General features: G+C 30.1%; 1 protein-coding gene across 1 annotated transcript; it reads left to right on the plus strand.

Annotated features, from left to right (window-relative positions):
- Positions 1-9,946: 9,946 nt before the first annotated feature.
- LOC111290869 (7-ethoxycoumarin O-deethylase-like) lies at positions 9,947-11,845 on the plus strand. Its single transcript, XM_022882367.2, has 2 exons — positions 9,947-10,994; positions 11,071-11,845. Exons 1-2 carry the CDS (start codon positions 10,017-10,019, stop codon positions 11,698-11,700), a joined length of 1,608 nt encoding a protein of 535 aa, XP_022738102.1. The 5' UTR covers positions 9,947-10,016; the 3' UTR covers positions 11,701-11,845.
- The last annotated feature ends 846 nt before the right edge of the window (positions 11,846-12,691 follow it).

Consider the following 12,691-nt stretch of genomic DNA (forward strand, 5'->3'; position numbering starts at 1 on the left):
ACTCAAATAATTTTATTTAAAATTGTGCTTGATGATTTTTAATAAAAAAAATCATTAGATTAAAAATTTTTAACAAATTTTCTCACAATATAGATAATGATTTTAAAATTTTCTCTCAATAAATATTTATAATTTTTTTTATTTAAAATTAAAAATAATTTGTAACTTACTATCAATGATTCAAAATTAGAAGATAAAAGATGCAGTGTTCTTATCATGGAAGAAGTTACAATCGCCTTTTGCACCATCATTATAATTGGCTTTCTAAGAAAACAAGAATGCACCTTCTTTTGTAATAATTATAGTGACTTGTGCTGGGTTCAACCCTTTAAGGAAGAATATTTAATGCTGAGTTTAGGTTTTTAGGGAATAAGATATGTGTTTTTTTCTATTCTATTAATCTCACATTTTTTTATTTGTTTTATTAAACTTTTTAAATACTTTTAACTTTTTTTAATGTGGGTCATATTTAACAAATACATTTAGTTTTTAAATTTTTAATGAGAACTAAACTATAAATATCAATACTTTTTACAAAATAATTAGAATTTGATAATTGAATTTTTTATCTCAAAAGTTTTTTTTTTGAAATTCCAAATACAAATACAAATTATAATTAAGTATTACATAATTAAATAATCAAACAAATAAATTAATCAACAAATTAAAATATAACTAGATAAATTCAACATAAAATTAAAACAAATTCACATATAATAAAATTTAAATATAAAATCTCAAGATTCTAATAATTTGTAACCACTAAAAGCAATTTTTTTAGTTTTTGGGAGACCATTTTTTAAATTAAAAAAAAAAACTCTTATGAATTATATATGAAATCGATTGATTACTGAAGACAAAGAAGAGAAGAGGGATAAAGAATAAAAAAAAAGATTTTTGAGTGACTAAAAGCCAGATGGGTCTGCCATGAAACAGAGATTTTTGGTCGAAAATTGAAAGATTTAAAAGGGCAAGACTATTGGAAATGGCTTTTAAAGATTAAAAGAATTGAACCAAAAGTTGAATTAACTTGGATGAAAATGCATGATATAATTCATTGGTTGCATCTTTATCCTTTCAATCATCACAATTATTACATGCATCGCATACCTCTTGGTAAGTTGTATAAAAGGTTTCTTTATGAAACATTAGGAAGAAGTCCTCTTTTTCAAAACAAATATGATGGCCTTTAGGGTAATATGTTACCTCCAAGATAATTCTTAAAACCAAACTATCGGTTTATGGAGTACCCAACCCCCTATTTCTCAAATCATAGCTCAGTTATGGTTATTTTTATTCCCTTGACTTACGGTTCAGTCCCGATCATCGTTAATATTTGATTCGTGGTTTAATCCCGATCATTTTTATAGCTTCTCGACTTATGATTTAATCCTAATCATTTTTATTTTTTTGACTTGTGGTTCAGTCTCAGTTATCTTTAATCTTTGACTCATGATTTTATCCCGATCATTCTTATAGCTTCTCAACTTACGATTTAATCGTAGTCGTTTTTATTTCTTTGACTGGAGTTTGAGTCTCAATTATCTTTAATCTTTGACTCGTAGTTTAATCCCAATCATTCTTATAGCTTCTCGACTTACGGTTTAATCTTAGTATTTTTTATTTCTTTGACTTACGGTTTAGTCCTAGTTATCTTTAATCTTTGACTCATGGTCTAATCTCGATCATTTTTATAGCTTTTTGACTTACGGTTTAATCCTAATCGTTTTTATTTCTTTGACTTGCGGTTCAATCTCAGTTATCTTTAATCTTTGACTCGTGATTTAATCTCGATCTTTTTATTTTTTAATTCGCGGTTCAATCCCGATCTCTTTAATTTAAAATCACAGTTTAATGTCAATTGTTGTTGTTATCTTATGACTCGTGGTTTAATCTTGATTTTTTTATTCTTCGATTCATGGTTCAATCCCGATCTCTTTAATTTAAAATCACAATTTAATTTCGATTGTTGTTGTTATCTTCTAACTCGTGGTTTAATCCCGATCTTTTTATTTTTTAATTCGCGGTTTAATCTCGATCTCTTTAATTTAAAATTACAGTTTAATATCGATTGTTGTTATTATCTTTTGACTCGTGTTTAATCCTGATCTTTTTATTTTTCGATTTACGATTCAATTCTGATCTCTTTAATTTAAAATCACAGTTTAATCTCGATTATTGTTGTTATCTTCTGACTTGTGGTTTCATCCCAATCTTTTTATTCTCTTATTCGCGGTTCAATTTCGATCTCTTTAATTTAAAATCACAGTTTAATCTCGATTGTTGTTGTTAACCCCTGACTCGTGGTTTATTCTCGATCTTCTTATTTTTTAACTTGTGATTCAATCCAAGTTAACGTCATTTTTTGACTCACGGTTTAATCCTGATCTTTTTATTCTTCGATTTATGGTTCAATCTCGATCTCTTTAATTTAAAATTGTAATTTAATCTCGATTATTGTTGTTAACCTCTGACTTGTGACTTATTTTTTGACTTGTGATTCAATCCAAGTTAATGTCATTTTTTGATTCACGATTTAATTTCGGTCTCTTTATTCTCTGATTCACGGTTTAATCTTGATCTTTAGTATTTCTCTTACTCATGATTTAATCCCGATCTCTTCATTTTTGACTTGTGATTCAATCCAAGTTCAATCCTGATCTTGTTATTTCTTGACTCGTAGTGTCGTCCCGATCACTTTCTTTATTGTTCGACTTTCGGTGTTGCCTTAATCGATTCTTTATTTTTCAACACACGATGTCATTTTTTTTATCACTCGACCTGACCTAAAAAAAAAATTGTTTGGATTTCGAATAAAATTGTTATTTTTATCTTTGCCCTATTACTGATAATCAATAATGTACAAAGTGGAGTAGCTGTGGACATCAAATTTATCAAAAAAAAGTATAAAATATGAAATACAAAAAAAATACAAAATACAAAAAAAAATATAACAGAAAAAAAAATCGAGGATGGCAGTGGTGCCTTCCCTGGCACAATTGCCATCATACCCTACCACCCATCTCTCACCCTGCCCTACCCCTTACCCTTCTGATCACCTAACCCTATCACTGCCAGATGTTGCCAAAAAAAATAAAAGAGGCATGGGGCTCGTGCTTACACCCCATGTCGAGCCCCATGCCTTTCCCTCAAACACAATCACGGTCGGAGCTCTATAAATAGAGTTCCTAGCCAAACCAAAAAATAGATAGAGAAAGAGGGAAAGATTTTGCCAAAAAAAAATCAAACAGTCATCCCCGTAGGGAAGAACCCAGCGCCGAGTTTCCTGCACGAAAAAGAAAAATAAAAGTCAGTTTAAAAAAGAGTCAGAATAAAAAATATATATAGTTTCACTGAAACTTCACCAACAGATCTGAGGATTTTGGGACTTTTTTTTGTGAAAAAAAGGTCGGATGTGTGTTCAGGAGGTCGAGAGGAGTTTTTGGATGTTTTTCAAAATTTTTCGACACAGTCGATGATGGCCGAAGTTTGCCGCCGGCGAAGACTGTGGCGACCATCAAGACAGATAGCCACCGGCCTAAGTAGGTTGAAAAAAAATGAGAGAAAAAAAAACAGGCATTTTATTTTAGAGAAGAAAGGAAAAATGATCGAAAAAAAAATTTGAACCTTTTATATAAACGGTGAAAACTAAAAAGACGTCGTTTCGATAAAATGCCCAAAACGATGTCGTTTTAAGCACCCAGGATCTGCGCGTCAACCTGCGACCCGACACAGGGTTCGCACACCCGGCCCACTACTCGCTTCCTTCATCAGCCTCTGACCAGTCTAATTGAACTGAAATCGAATTACCTAGACTGAACCGAACCAGTACCGAACTGTTGAGCCACCTAGACCTTGCCCAGATCGAGCCGAACCGTCAGATCGAATCATCGAACCGAACTACCGTTGATCGGACCGTTGACCGGTCCGGTTCAGGTAAAAAAAATTTTTTTTTTTGAATTTTCTAATTTTTTTATATATAATTATTTTTGTTATTTTAAGTTTTTTTCTTTTTTTTTATATATTTTATGCATGATAAGTTTTAAATTTGTTAGGATAAATTTTTTTAATTGTTTTAATAATAATAAAATGAAAACAAAGTAAAATAATAATTAAAAAAATATTAAGAATGCTTAAATAATAATAATAATAGAATTATTTTTCTTGCCTAGATGTTGGAGGGAATAAAAAAATATTTTTTTAAAGAAATAATTTCACCTAGATGTTGAAGAATTATTATTAATAAATTTTCATAAAAAAAGAAATATATAAAAAAATTATTGATTAATTTTCAAAAATCACTAAAATCGAACTTGCTCCGAAAATTCGCCTAGATGTTGAAAATTTTTATAGATGTTCACACTTTCTTAAAAACGAAACCTTTTTTTTAAAACTAAAATCCCTTAAATCTAAACCCCAAAATCCAAAATCCCTAAAATCCAAACCCTTAAATCAAAACCCCAAACCCAAACCCTAAAATCTCCAAACTCTAAAATCAAAACCCTAAACCTTCCATATCCTAAAATTCAACCTTAAAACCCTCTAAACCTTAAAACCAAACCTTCAAAACCTCTACTCAAGCCCTTACTCAAAACATCCTAAAAATCTTAAGCACACGTGTGAAAATTTCATTTAAAGCAATTTGTTTCCGAATGCCGCCTAGATGATGGGATATTTAGGAAATTTTACTTCGTTAAGTCTTTTCACATGATTTCTTAATTCGCATTAATAATAAGATTAATAAATAAAAAGTATAATAATAAAATGAGATCTCAAATATCAATAGTCGCACCTAAGCTCTACCTAGATGTTTGAAAGTCAAGGTGGTCTTATTATATTTAAGAATTCAATTTCAAGTTTGCATTCCATCATTATACATAGCACCTATTAGCTTACATGCATTTATTTTTTATTGTTTGCACTTGTTTGCATTTCTCTGTCTTTAATTTCTACTTGTTACCTGATAACAACATCACTTACTTTTTCGTATAAAATGTGTAATTTAAAAATAAAATAAAAAATAACATTTCGAAAAAAATAATTCTTAGTATTCTGCCTAGATGTTGGAGAGTCACTAACAATTATATTATATAAAAATTGTTGTTTTATTTTAATGATTACTGTGTTAAATCTTAAGCGAAAAGAATTATTTTAAATTCTGCCTAGATGTTGGAGAATTTTAAGATAATTCTTTAACTTAAAGATTTTCTCAATATTTCTAAATAAAAATTTTAACAAAAATATTTTTTAAAAAATAAAAGAAATTAGTATTAAATTTCAAGTTAAAATCATTTTTATCTAACGTTGAAAATAACGCATAATTAAATGTACCAATTTATGGGCGTTGTGGGGGTGCTAATCCTTCCCTACACGTAACCGACTCCCGGACTCAACCTGATTTTTCGTAAATCAAAATTCATCTTTTTGATAAACTTTAAACCCGTTTTTATAGTTTTATTAAAAAGATAAATTTTTGGGTTGTCAATCACACCCTAACAAAGATTGGTGACGATTCTCCCATTTACTTCGATTTTAAAACTCTTTTACGTCTGACGATCCCAAAACCGTTATGACAATACTGAGAGAATATAAGATTTTCTTCTTCATTGTCAATATTAAAATATATATAACTTTATTCAATTTTGGATATTTCTTCCAAAATTAACTCTCTTACTAATGATATTTGTCATTAACTAATTTAAATCAAATACTAATTTAATTTCTCTATAATTTATAAAACATAAGGTAAGATACCAAACTACAAAATAGGACCAACAACATGCTACTTTTATATATTTTTTATTTTTTTAATAATTTTAAAATTGATACTATTTTTTTTCTAAATTTTGATTGCATTAGATTATATCTCTACAACATTATTTTATATCAAATATATATTATTAAAAATTCTAAATAATATTAAATAAACATCTTATCACATTATCAATATAAAAGAAAATAAAAGAGACGAAAGTATTTTGATACGTTAAAAATGAATTTTTATATCATGAATATTTTTTTTGTTTTATTTTACTCGTACATTTTACTATACAAGATTATTTTAGCTTTAATTTGTATTTTTTTCCTTTTTAAAAATATTTTATGATTTTATATTTAATTTGGATATTTTTACAATAATATAATCATGTATCACATAAGTTAAAAAATAAAATTTGCAAACAAAAAAAGAGGAAAATAGTCAGATGGGGCAAAAGAAAGAAAAATAATACTAAGTTATAACTTAAGTCAGTTAGAGTGAGACTAATATAAAATAATTATTTATAGCCAACATTTATTACTATTTACATATAATACTTTTATTTTTGAAATGAGTCAATTTTTTTATTAAAGTATATCTATACTTTATATTATTTTTAAATCCCTTCCCTTTATATTTTTTCTCTTTCAATTTAATAGTGGCAAAATATAAAAACATTAAAATTTTTATCTAATATCATAATATACTTTAAAAAGATTTTAAGAATTAAGATTTCAATGGGGGCAATTGCTCCTACTGCCCCAGTATAAATCCGTCCCCAGCCTAAATTATAGAAGTGATCTAGAAGCTAGCAATTCTAAACACTCAATTCATTCCTCTTGATTTAACATTTTTCAACTAAACGAACACTTTATTTTTCCTAATGTCGAGAGTCGAGACGGATAATTACACAGAGCAAGCTTCAATATCACAGTGAGTTGAGAGACTCTTTCTTTCCTATATTCTTGAAAATTTTGAAATTAAATGCTTTTGCCTTTTGGTAAATTTGCCATTTTCATAATGATATTTCAAATATATAAACAACCCCTAAAATTCAACTTTCTGCAAACCCGTTGGGTTCCCTAATTTAAGACCGAAAAGTCCCAACAAAATTTTCCTTTTTGGGCCTAATGAAACGAAAGTGAGATATCCATATCCTTCTTCATTTCATTTTATAACTTTTTGTGTTTTCTAATATTTTTCAGCATTGTCATTTAGATAATGTTTTTTCACGATTTACTATATCCCAGAAAACATGATGTTATATAAATATATATATATATATTAATATTAATATAAAGCAGTAGAAAGAAAAAAGAACGAATATTTTGACTTGTCTGTTGTTAAATTTCAACATACATAATAGCGACGCTTTAGTTTTTAAAACAATATTGTTTGGGTAAGTTTTTCAAAGATTTAGGTAGAAAAATTTTTGATCTGCTGATAAAAAAATTACTTATATTGGATTGGTTAATTTGGTGAGTCCAATAGTATCCTGTCGATTCATAGTTTTTTCTTCAAACAATTACGTAGATAACTTGATATCATATAAATTTTCATGATAAATCCAATAAATTATAATTTATATGTACAAAATTTCATATCATTTTCATTATATTAGAACAATTATATAGGTGAATATCATAAACTTTGACGATGAGTTTGACAAATCAAGATGCTGCATATTAAACTATTCCATAAAATTTGCAAGGATGGGTCCGACCGATAAAAATTAAAAAAGAATATTTGGACCCATAAGTTTTGCGTAAGCATATTGAAAGGAAATAAAGACAAAAAAAAAAAAAAATTCATATTTTTCCACCCGGAAAGGGATAACATGATATCCCTGAGTATTCAAAGTAATTCAAATAAAGTTGCTGATGAATTTTTTGAATTTCCAAATCATAGAATATCTTTTTATCTTATTCCGTTCGTTGAAAATTTTTCAGAGAATTTTGCGTCAATCAAACAATGGAAAAAGGTACCTTGAATGCCGATCTCCATTGATCATTAAAAAATTCTATAGAAGGGAACGTTCAAAATCTGATAAGTACAACCCTGGTCGACATTACTAACTGTTGCCATGGAACAAAAGAAAACCAAAATGTCCATGATGACTTTTGACCAGTTACTGGCAGGTGTGGCAACGCCCTTGTGTTGGCGCTGCCTTCCCTATCATTGCAAACGTCGGAGCTTGAAGAAGCCCCATATGTAGTACTTCGCCATTTTCCATCGTTCCTGTGGCGGATCCAAAATTTTAAATTAGAAGAATCAAACTAAATAATAATTATAATTTGAATATTTTCACTTAATATATAATATATTATTATTTTATCAAAAGTTATAAAAATTTTAAATAAAATATGACATTTCATAATGTAATCATAAAAAAGATACAAAAAAAATTTAATATTGAAATAAAAAATATATAACTATTTAAAATAGAAGAAACTCAAATAATTTTATTTAAAATTGTGCTTGATGATCTTTCATAAAAAAAAAATCATTAGATTGAAAAATTTTAACAAATTTTCTCACAATATAAATAACGATGTTAAAATTTTCTCTCAATAAATATTTATAATTTTTTTATTTAAAATCAAAAAGAATTTGTAACTTACTATCGATGATTCAAAATTAGAAGATAAAAGATGCAGTGTTCTTATCATGGAAGAAGTTATAATGGCCTTTTGCACCATCATTATAATTGGCTTTCTAAGAAAACAAGAATGCACCTTCTTTTGTAATAATTATAGTGACTTGGTGTTGGGTTCAACCTTTTAAGGAAAAATATTTAATGCTGAGTTTAGGCTTTTAGGGAATAAGATATGTGTTTCTTTCTATTCTATTAATCTCACATTTTTTTATTTGTTTTATTAAACTTTTTAAATACTTTTAACTTTTTTTAATGTGGGTCATATTTAACAAATACATTTAGTTTTTAAATTTTTAATGAGAACTAAACTATAAATATCAACACTTTTTACAAAATAATTAGAATTTGATAATTGAATTTTTTTATCTCAAAAGTTTTTTTTTTGAAATTCCAAATACAAATACAAATTATAATTAAGTATTACATAATTAAATAATCAAACAAATAAATTAATCAACAAGTTAAAATATAACTAGATAAATTCAACATAAAATTAAAACAAATTCACATATAATAAAATTTAAATATAAAATCTCACGATTCTAATAATTTGTAACCACTAAAAACAATTTTTTTACTTTTTGGGAGGCCATTTTTTAAATTAAAAAAAAAAAACTCTTATGAATTATATACGTTATACACTTAGAGGGTTTTAAAAATCTTTTGGGGTGTTTTGGGGGAGGGGGTGGCTCTGGTTTAAATGTGGCTGCGCCGTTGCATCTGACAATGACTTTTTGTCACCATTTAAATACTACTCCACTCGAGTCCAAAACAACAGAGCCGCCTTGAATCACGGGACAACGACGAGCAACCCCAAAATTTTTTATTCCCCCTTTCTTCTTTTTCAAAGGGCATTCCTTGAACAAAATAACAATTCTGTCTTCTTTTATTCTCTGACTAGTTTGCTTCCTCACCAACCATGACAAATTAATACTAGTACTACTTGTTTAACGATTTCATTTTCTTCTTTTGTTTTTATCATTATTAATTTTTTGCAACAGAGCCAAAGCTTAAACTTAAGAGGATTTGCAAGTGCATCAAATCCTAAGCTTAGATGAATCTCCCTCTTAAGACAAATGAACGAATTATCGGAGCAAATGAAATAAGAGTAAAAAGAGAAACTTTGATATTTGTAGAGATCATTTTACTTTTTATATATAATGTATGTAGGGTACTTAATATTAATATTATCATAATGCCCATATGTAGGGTATTTCACCGCGTAACATGTTGGTAATTGCTCCACTATTGCATAGAATTGTTAATCCACAACGAAGCGGATGATCCATAGATGTGTAAATCATAGTACTAGTATTCCTCCAAGGAAGTTTGGATTACCTAGGCTATGGCCATCTACTCTGACTAACAGTTAGCTCTTTTGTTTGACTGGAATTCTTACAAAGTGACGGCCGCGTGCTTTGATCTTTACGAAAATTAATTAGACCGTTGATCTTTCATACGGTAAATGTTCAATTTTTTGGGGGGGTAACCAATACTCTAGCACTATAAATTATGGTCACAACTTAGCAATATTAGACTGTGCGCTTCCTGGTTACCTCTGTGTTTCAACCTGCAACTTCTTTTTCCTCCCAAAGCAACAAGATGTTGCAAACAGCTTTCAGCTCGTATTCATGGCTATTGAATGCTAGCAACCAGAAAGATGGATTCTTTCCAGGTGCTTTCTCATTTCTGATCGCCATTTTGGCAATTTCACTCTGGCACGTATGGACTATTCGGAAGTCAAGGAAGCCAACCGCTCCATTACCGCCTGGCCCCCGTGGTTTGCCAATCGTGGGATATCTTCCATTTCTTGGAACTGATAATCTTCACCTGGTGTTTACAGATTTGGCTGGAGTCTATGGTCCTATCTATAAACTTTGGCTTGGAAACAAACTATGCGTGGTAATTAGCTCACCATCGCTAGCAAAAGAAGTGGTTCGTGACCACGACATAACATTTTCTGAGCGGGATCCTCCCATTGCTGCAAAGATCTGTACCTTTGGCTGCAATGATATTGTATTTGACTCCTACAGTAGTCCTGACTGGAGAAAGAAGAGAAAAGTTCTTGTACGTGAAATGCTTAACAATACTAGCATCAAAGCTTGTTATGGTCTAAGGAGAGAACAAGTGATAAAAACCATTAAAGATGTGTATAAAAATGCTGGCAAGCCAATTGATTTTGGTGAATTGGCATTTTTAGCATCAATCAACTCGGTCATGAGCATGCTGTGGGGAGGCAAACAGGGAGGAGATCAGAAAGGTGCTCAAATTTGGAGCGAGTTTCGAGATCTTATAACAGAATTAATGGTGATATTGGGAAAACCAAACATTTCCGATATTTTCCCCGTGCTTGCGAGGTTTGACATGCAAGGACTGGAGAGGGAAATGAAGAAAATCTCTCATTTGTTTGATCAACTTTTCGACTCTATGATTGAAGCAAGAGTAAACGTGGCCAACAAAATGGAAAAAGATGATGGAAAGACTGACCAAAAGGACTTCTTGCAGCTTCTTTTGGAACTCAAGGAGAAGAATGATAGCGCAACATCAATTACAATGAATCAACTCAAGGCCCTGCTGATGGTAAGCTTGTTCCCTCATGCACCATTATTCTTTTTGTATTCGCTTTCTTATTCGGGTGCTAATAATTTTTAATTAGGACATTGTGGTGGGTGGAACTGATACTACATCGACAATGATGGAGTGGACAATGGCAGAGCTAATGCAACATCCTGAAGTAATGGAAAAGGTGAGGAAAGAAATAGCTGATGTTGTCGGTCCAAACAGCAGCGTTGACGAGGTTCACTTGCCTAATTTGCGCTATCTAGATGCTGTAGTAAAGGAGACCTTCCGGTTGCACCCACCTATGCCCCTCCTTGTGCCCCGTTGTCCGGGCCAATCAACCACTGTTGGTGGCTATAGCGTACCAAAGGGCACAAGGGTCTTCCTAAATATTTGGTCTATTCAGAGGGATCCACAGGTTTGGGACAATTCTACAGAATTCCAACCTGAGAGGTTCTTGAATGATCCTGACAAGTTTGATTACTTGGGAAATGATTGCCGGTACATGCCATTTGGCTCCGGAAGGAGAATGTGTGCAGGAGTTTCTCTTGGGGAGAGGATGCTATATTCCACGTTGGCCTCATTGCTGCATGCTTTTGACTGGAAATTGCCTCAGGGTGCAGAACAAGACTTGACCGGCAGATTTGGAATTATCATGAAGAAAATGAAGCCTATAGTTGTTATTCCAACACCAAGATCATCTAATATCGAGCACTATATCAAATAACTGTGTTATTCGTTGCCTCTTTAGCATTATTTGGCAACAGTACTATGTATCGGGTCATAAAGCTTGTCAAATAATCAATCAAACAATAATGAATTAAAAAGTAGATTATCCAAAACTAATTGAGCCCGCTAGGTTTGTTATTTTTATTTTTTTTTTCAAATACATTGAATGAATAAACGGACTTTGAACCCGTAGCAGAAAAAAAAAATCACCAAAAAAAAAAAAAAATTTGACGGAAGCTATACATAGCTCCAGCTCAAGGAGATTTATTAACAAGGATAACCCATCCAAACGTATTTCATTTACCCCTTGTCCAACCCAGGAAGTCTATCCCCAATGATCATAGCATCAACAAATTGCATGTATTGCTTGTTATATGAGGAAAACCAAATATTTCGGATTTCATCCCGAGTCTGGCTCGTTTTGAATACAAGGATTGGAAAGGAATATGAAAAAGGCATCCGAGTGGACAGATCAAATTTCGATTTCGTGATCGATCAAAGAATGAAAAAGAAAGTGGACAAAGGTCAAGGTTCAAAAATGAAATTAAATAAGGATTTCTTGGATTTCCTCTTAGAGTTCAAAGATGACGAAACGACAGTCACTTTCACGAGCACAAATGAAAGCCCTCCTTGCGGTAAAGTTTCTCCCTAGCTAGTTTCAACTCGTAATTCCATTTTCATTAACATCGAAAAAACCAAAAACACTCCCTACAACAAATTTTTTAGGTATTAACACTTGATTATATTGACAATTAAATTATATCAATAAAAAAAAGTTTTATTGAAGATTTTTTAAAATCGTCAAAATATATCATATTTATATCAATACTTTATACAATAATTAATTTAAATAAATTTTTTTAATGATATATAATTATCCGTCAGTATAAATATATTATTTACTGATACTTACTTATATTGATAATTAAATTATGTAAGTAAAAAATATTTATATTGACAGATTTTTGTTATTATCAATATAAATAGTG

The sequence above is a fragment of the Durio zibethinus genome, chromosome 11, assembly GCF_047325235.1.
Source record: "Durio zibethinus cultivar Kanyao isolate XHJ-2024 chromosome 11, ASM4732523v1, whole genome shotgun sequence".
Taxonomy (NCBI): domain Eukaryota; kingdom Viridiplantae; phylum Streptophyta; class Magnoliopsida; order Malvales; family Malvaceae; genus Durio; species Durio zibethinus.

Excerpts from the sequence above, each read along its gene's own strand:
- LOC111290869 (XM_022882367.2), top strand. The coding sequence starts at position 10,017 with ATGTTGCAAACAGCTTTCAGCTCGTATTCATGGCTATTGAATGCTAGC. Across the intron at positions 10,995-11,070 it reads AACTCAAGGCCCTGCTGATG|GACATTGTGGTGGGTGGAAC; the intron begins GTAAGCTTGTTC and ends ATTTTTAATTAG.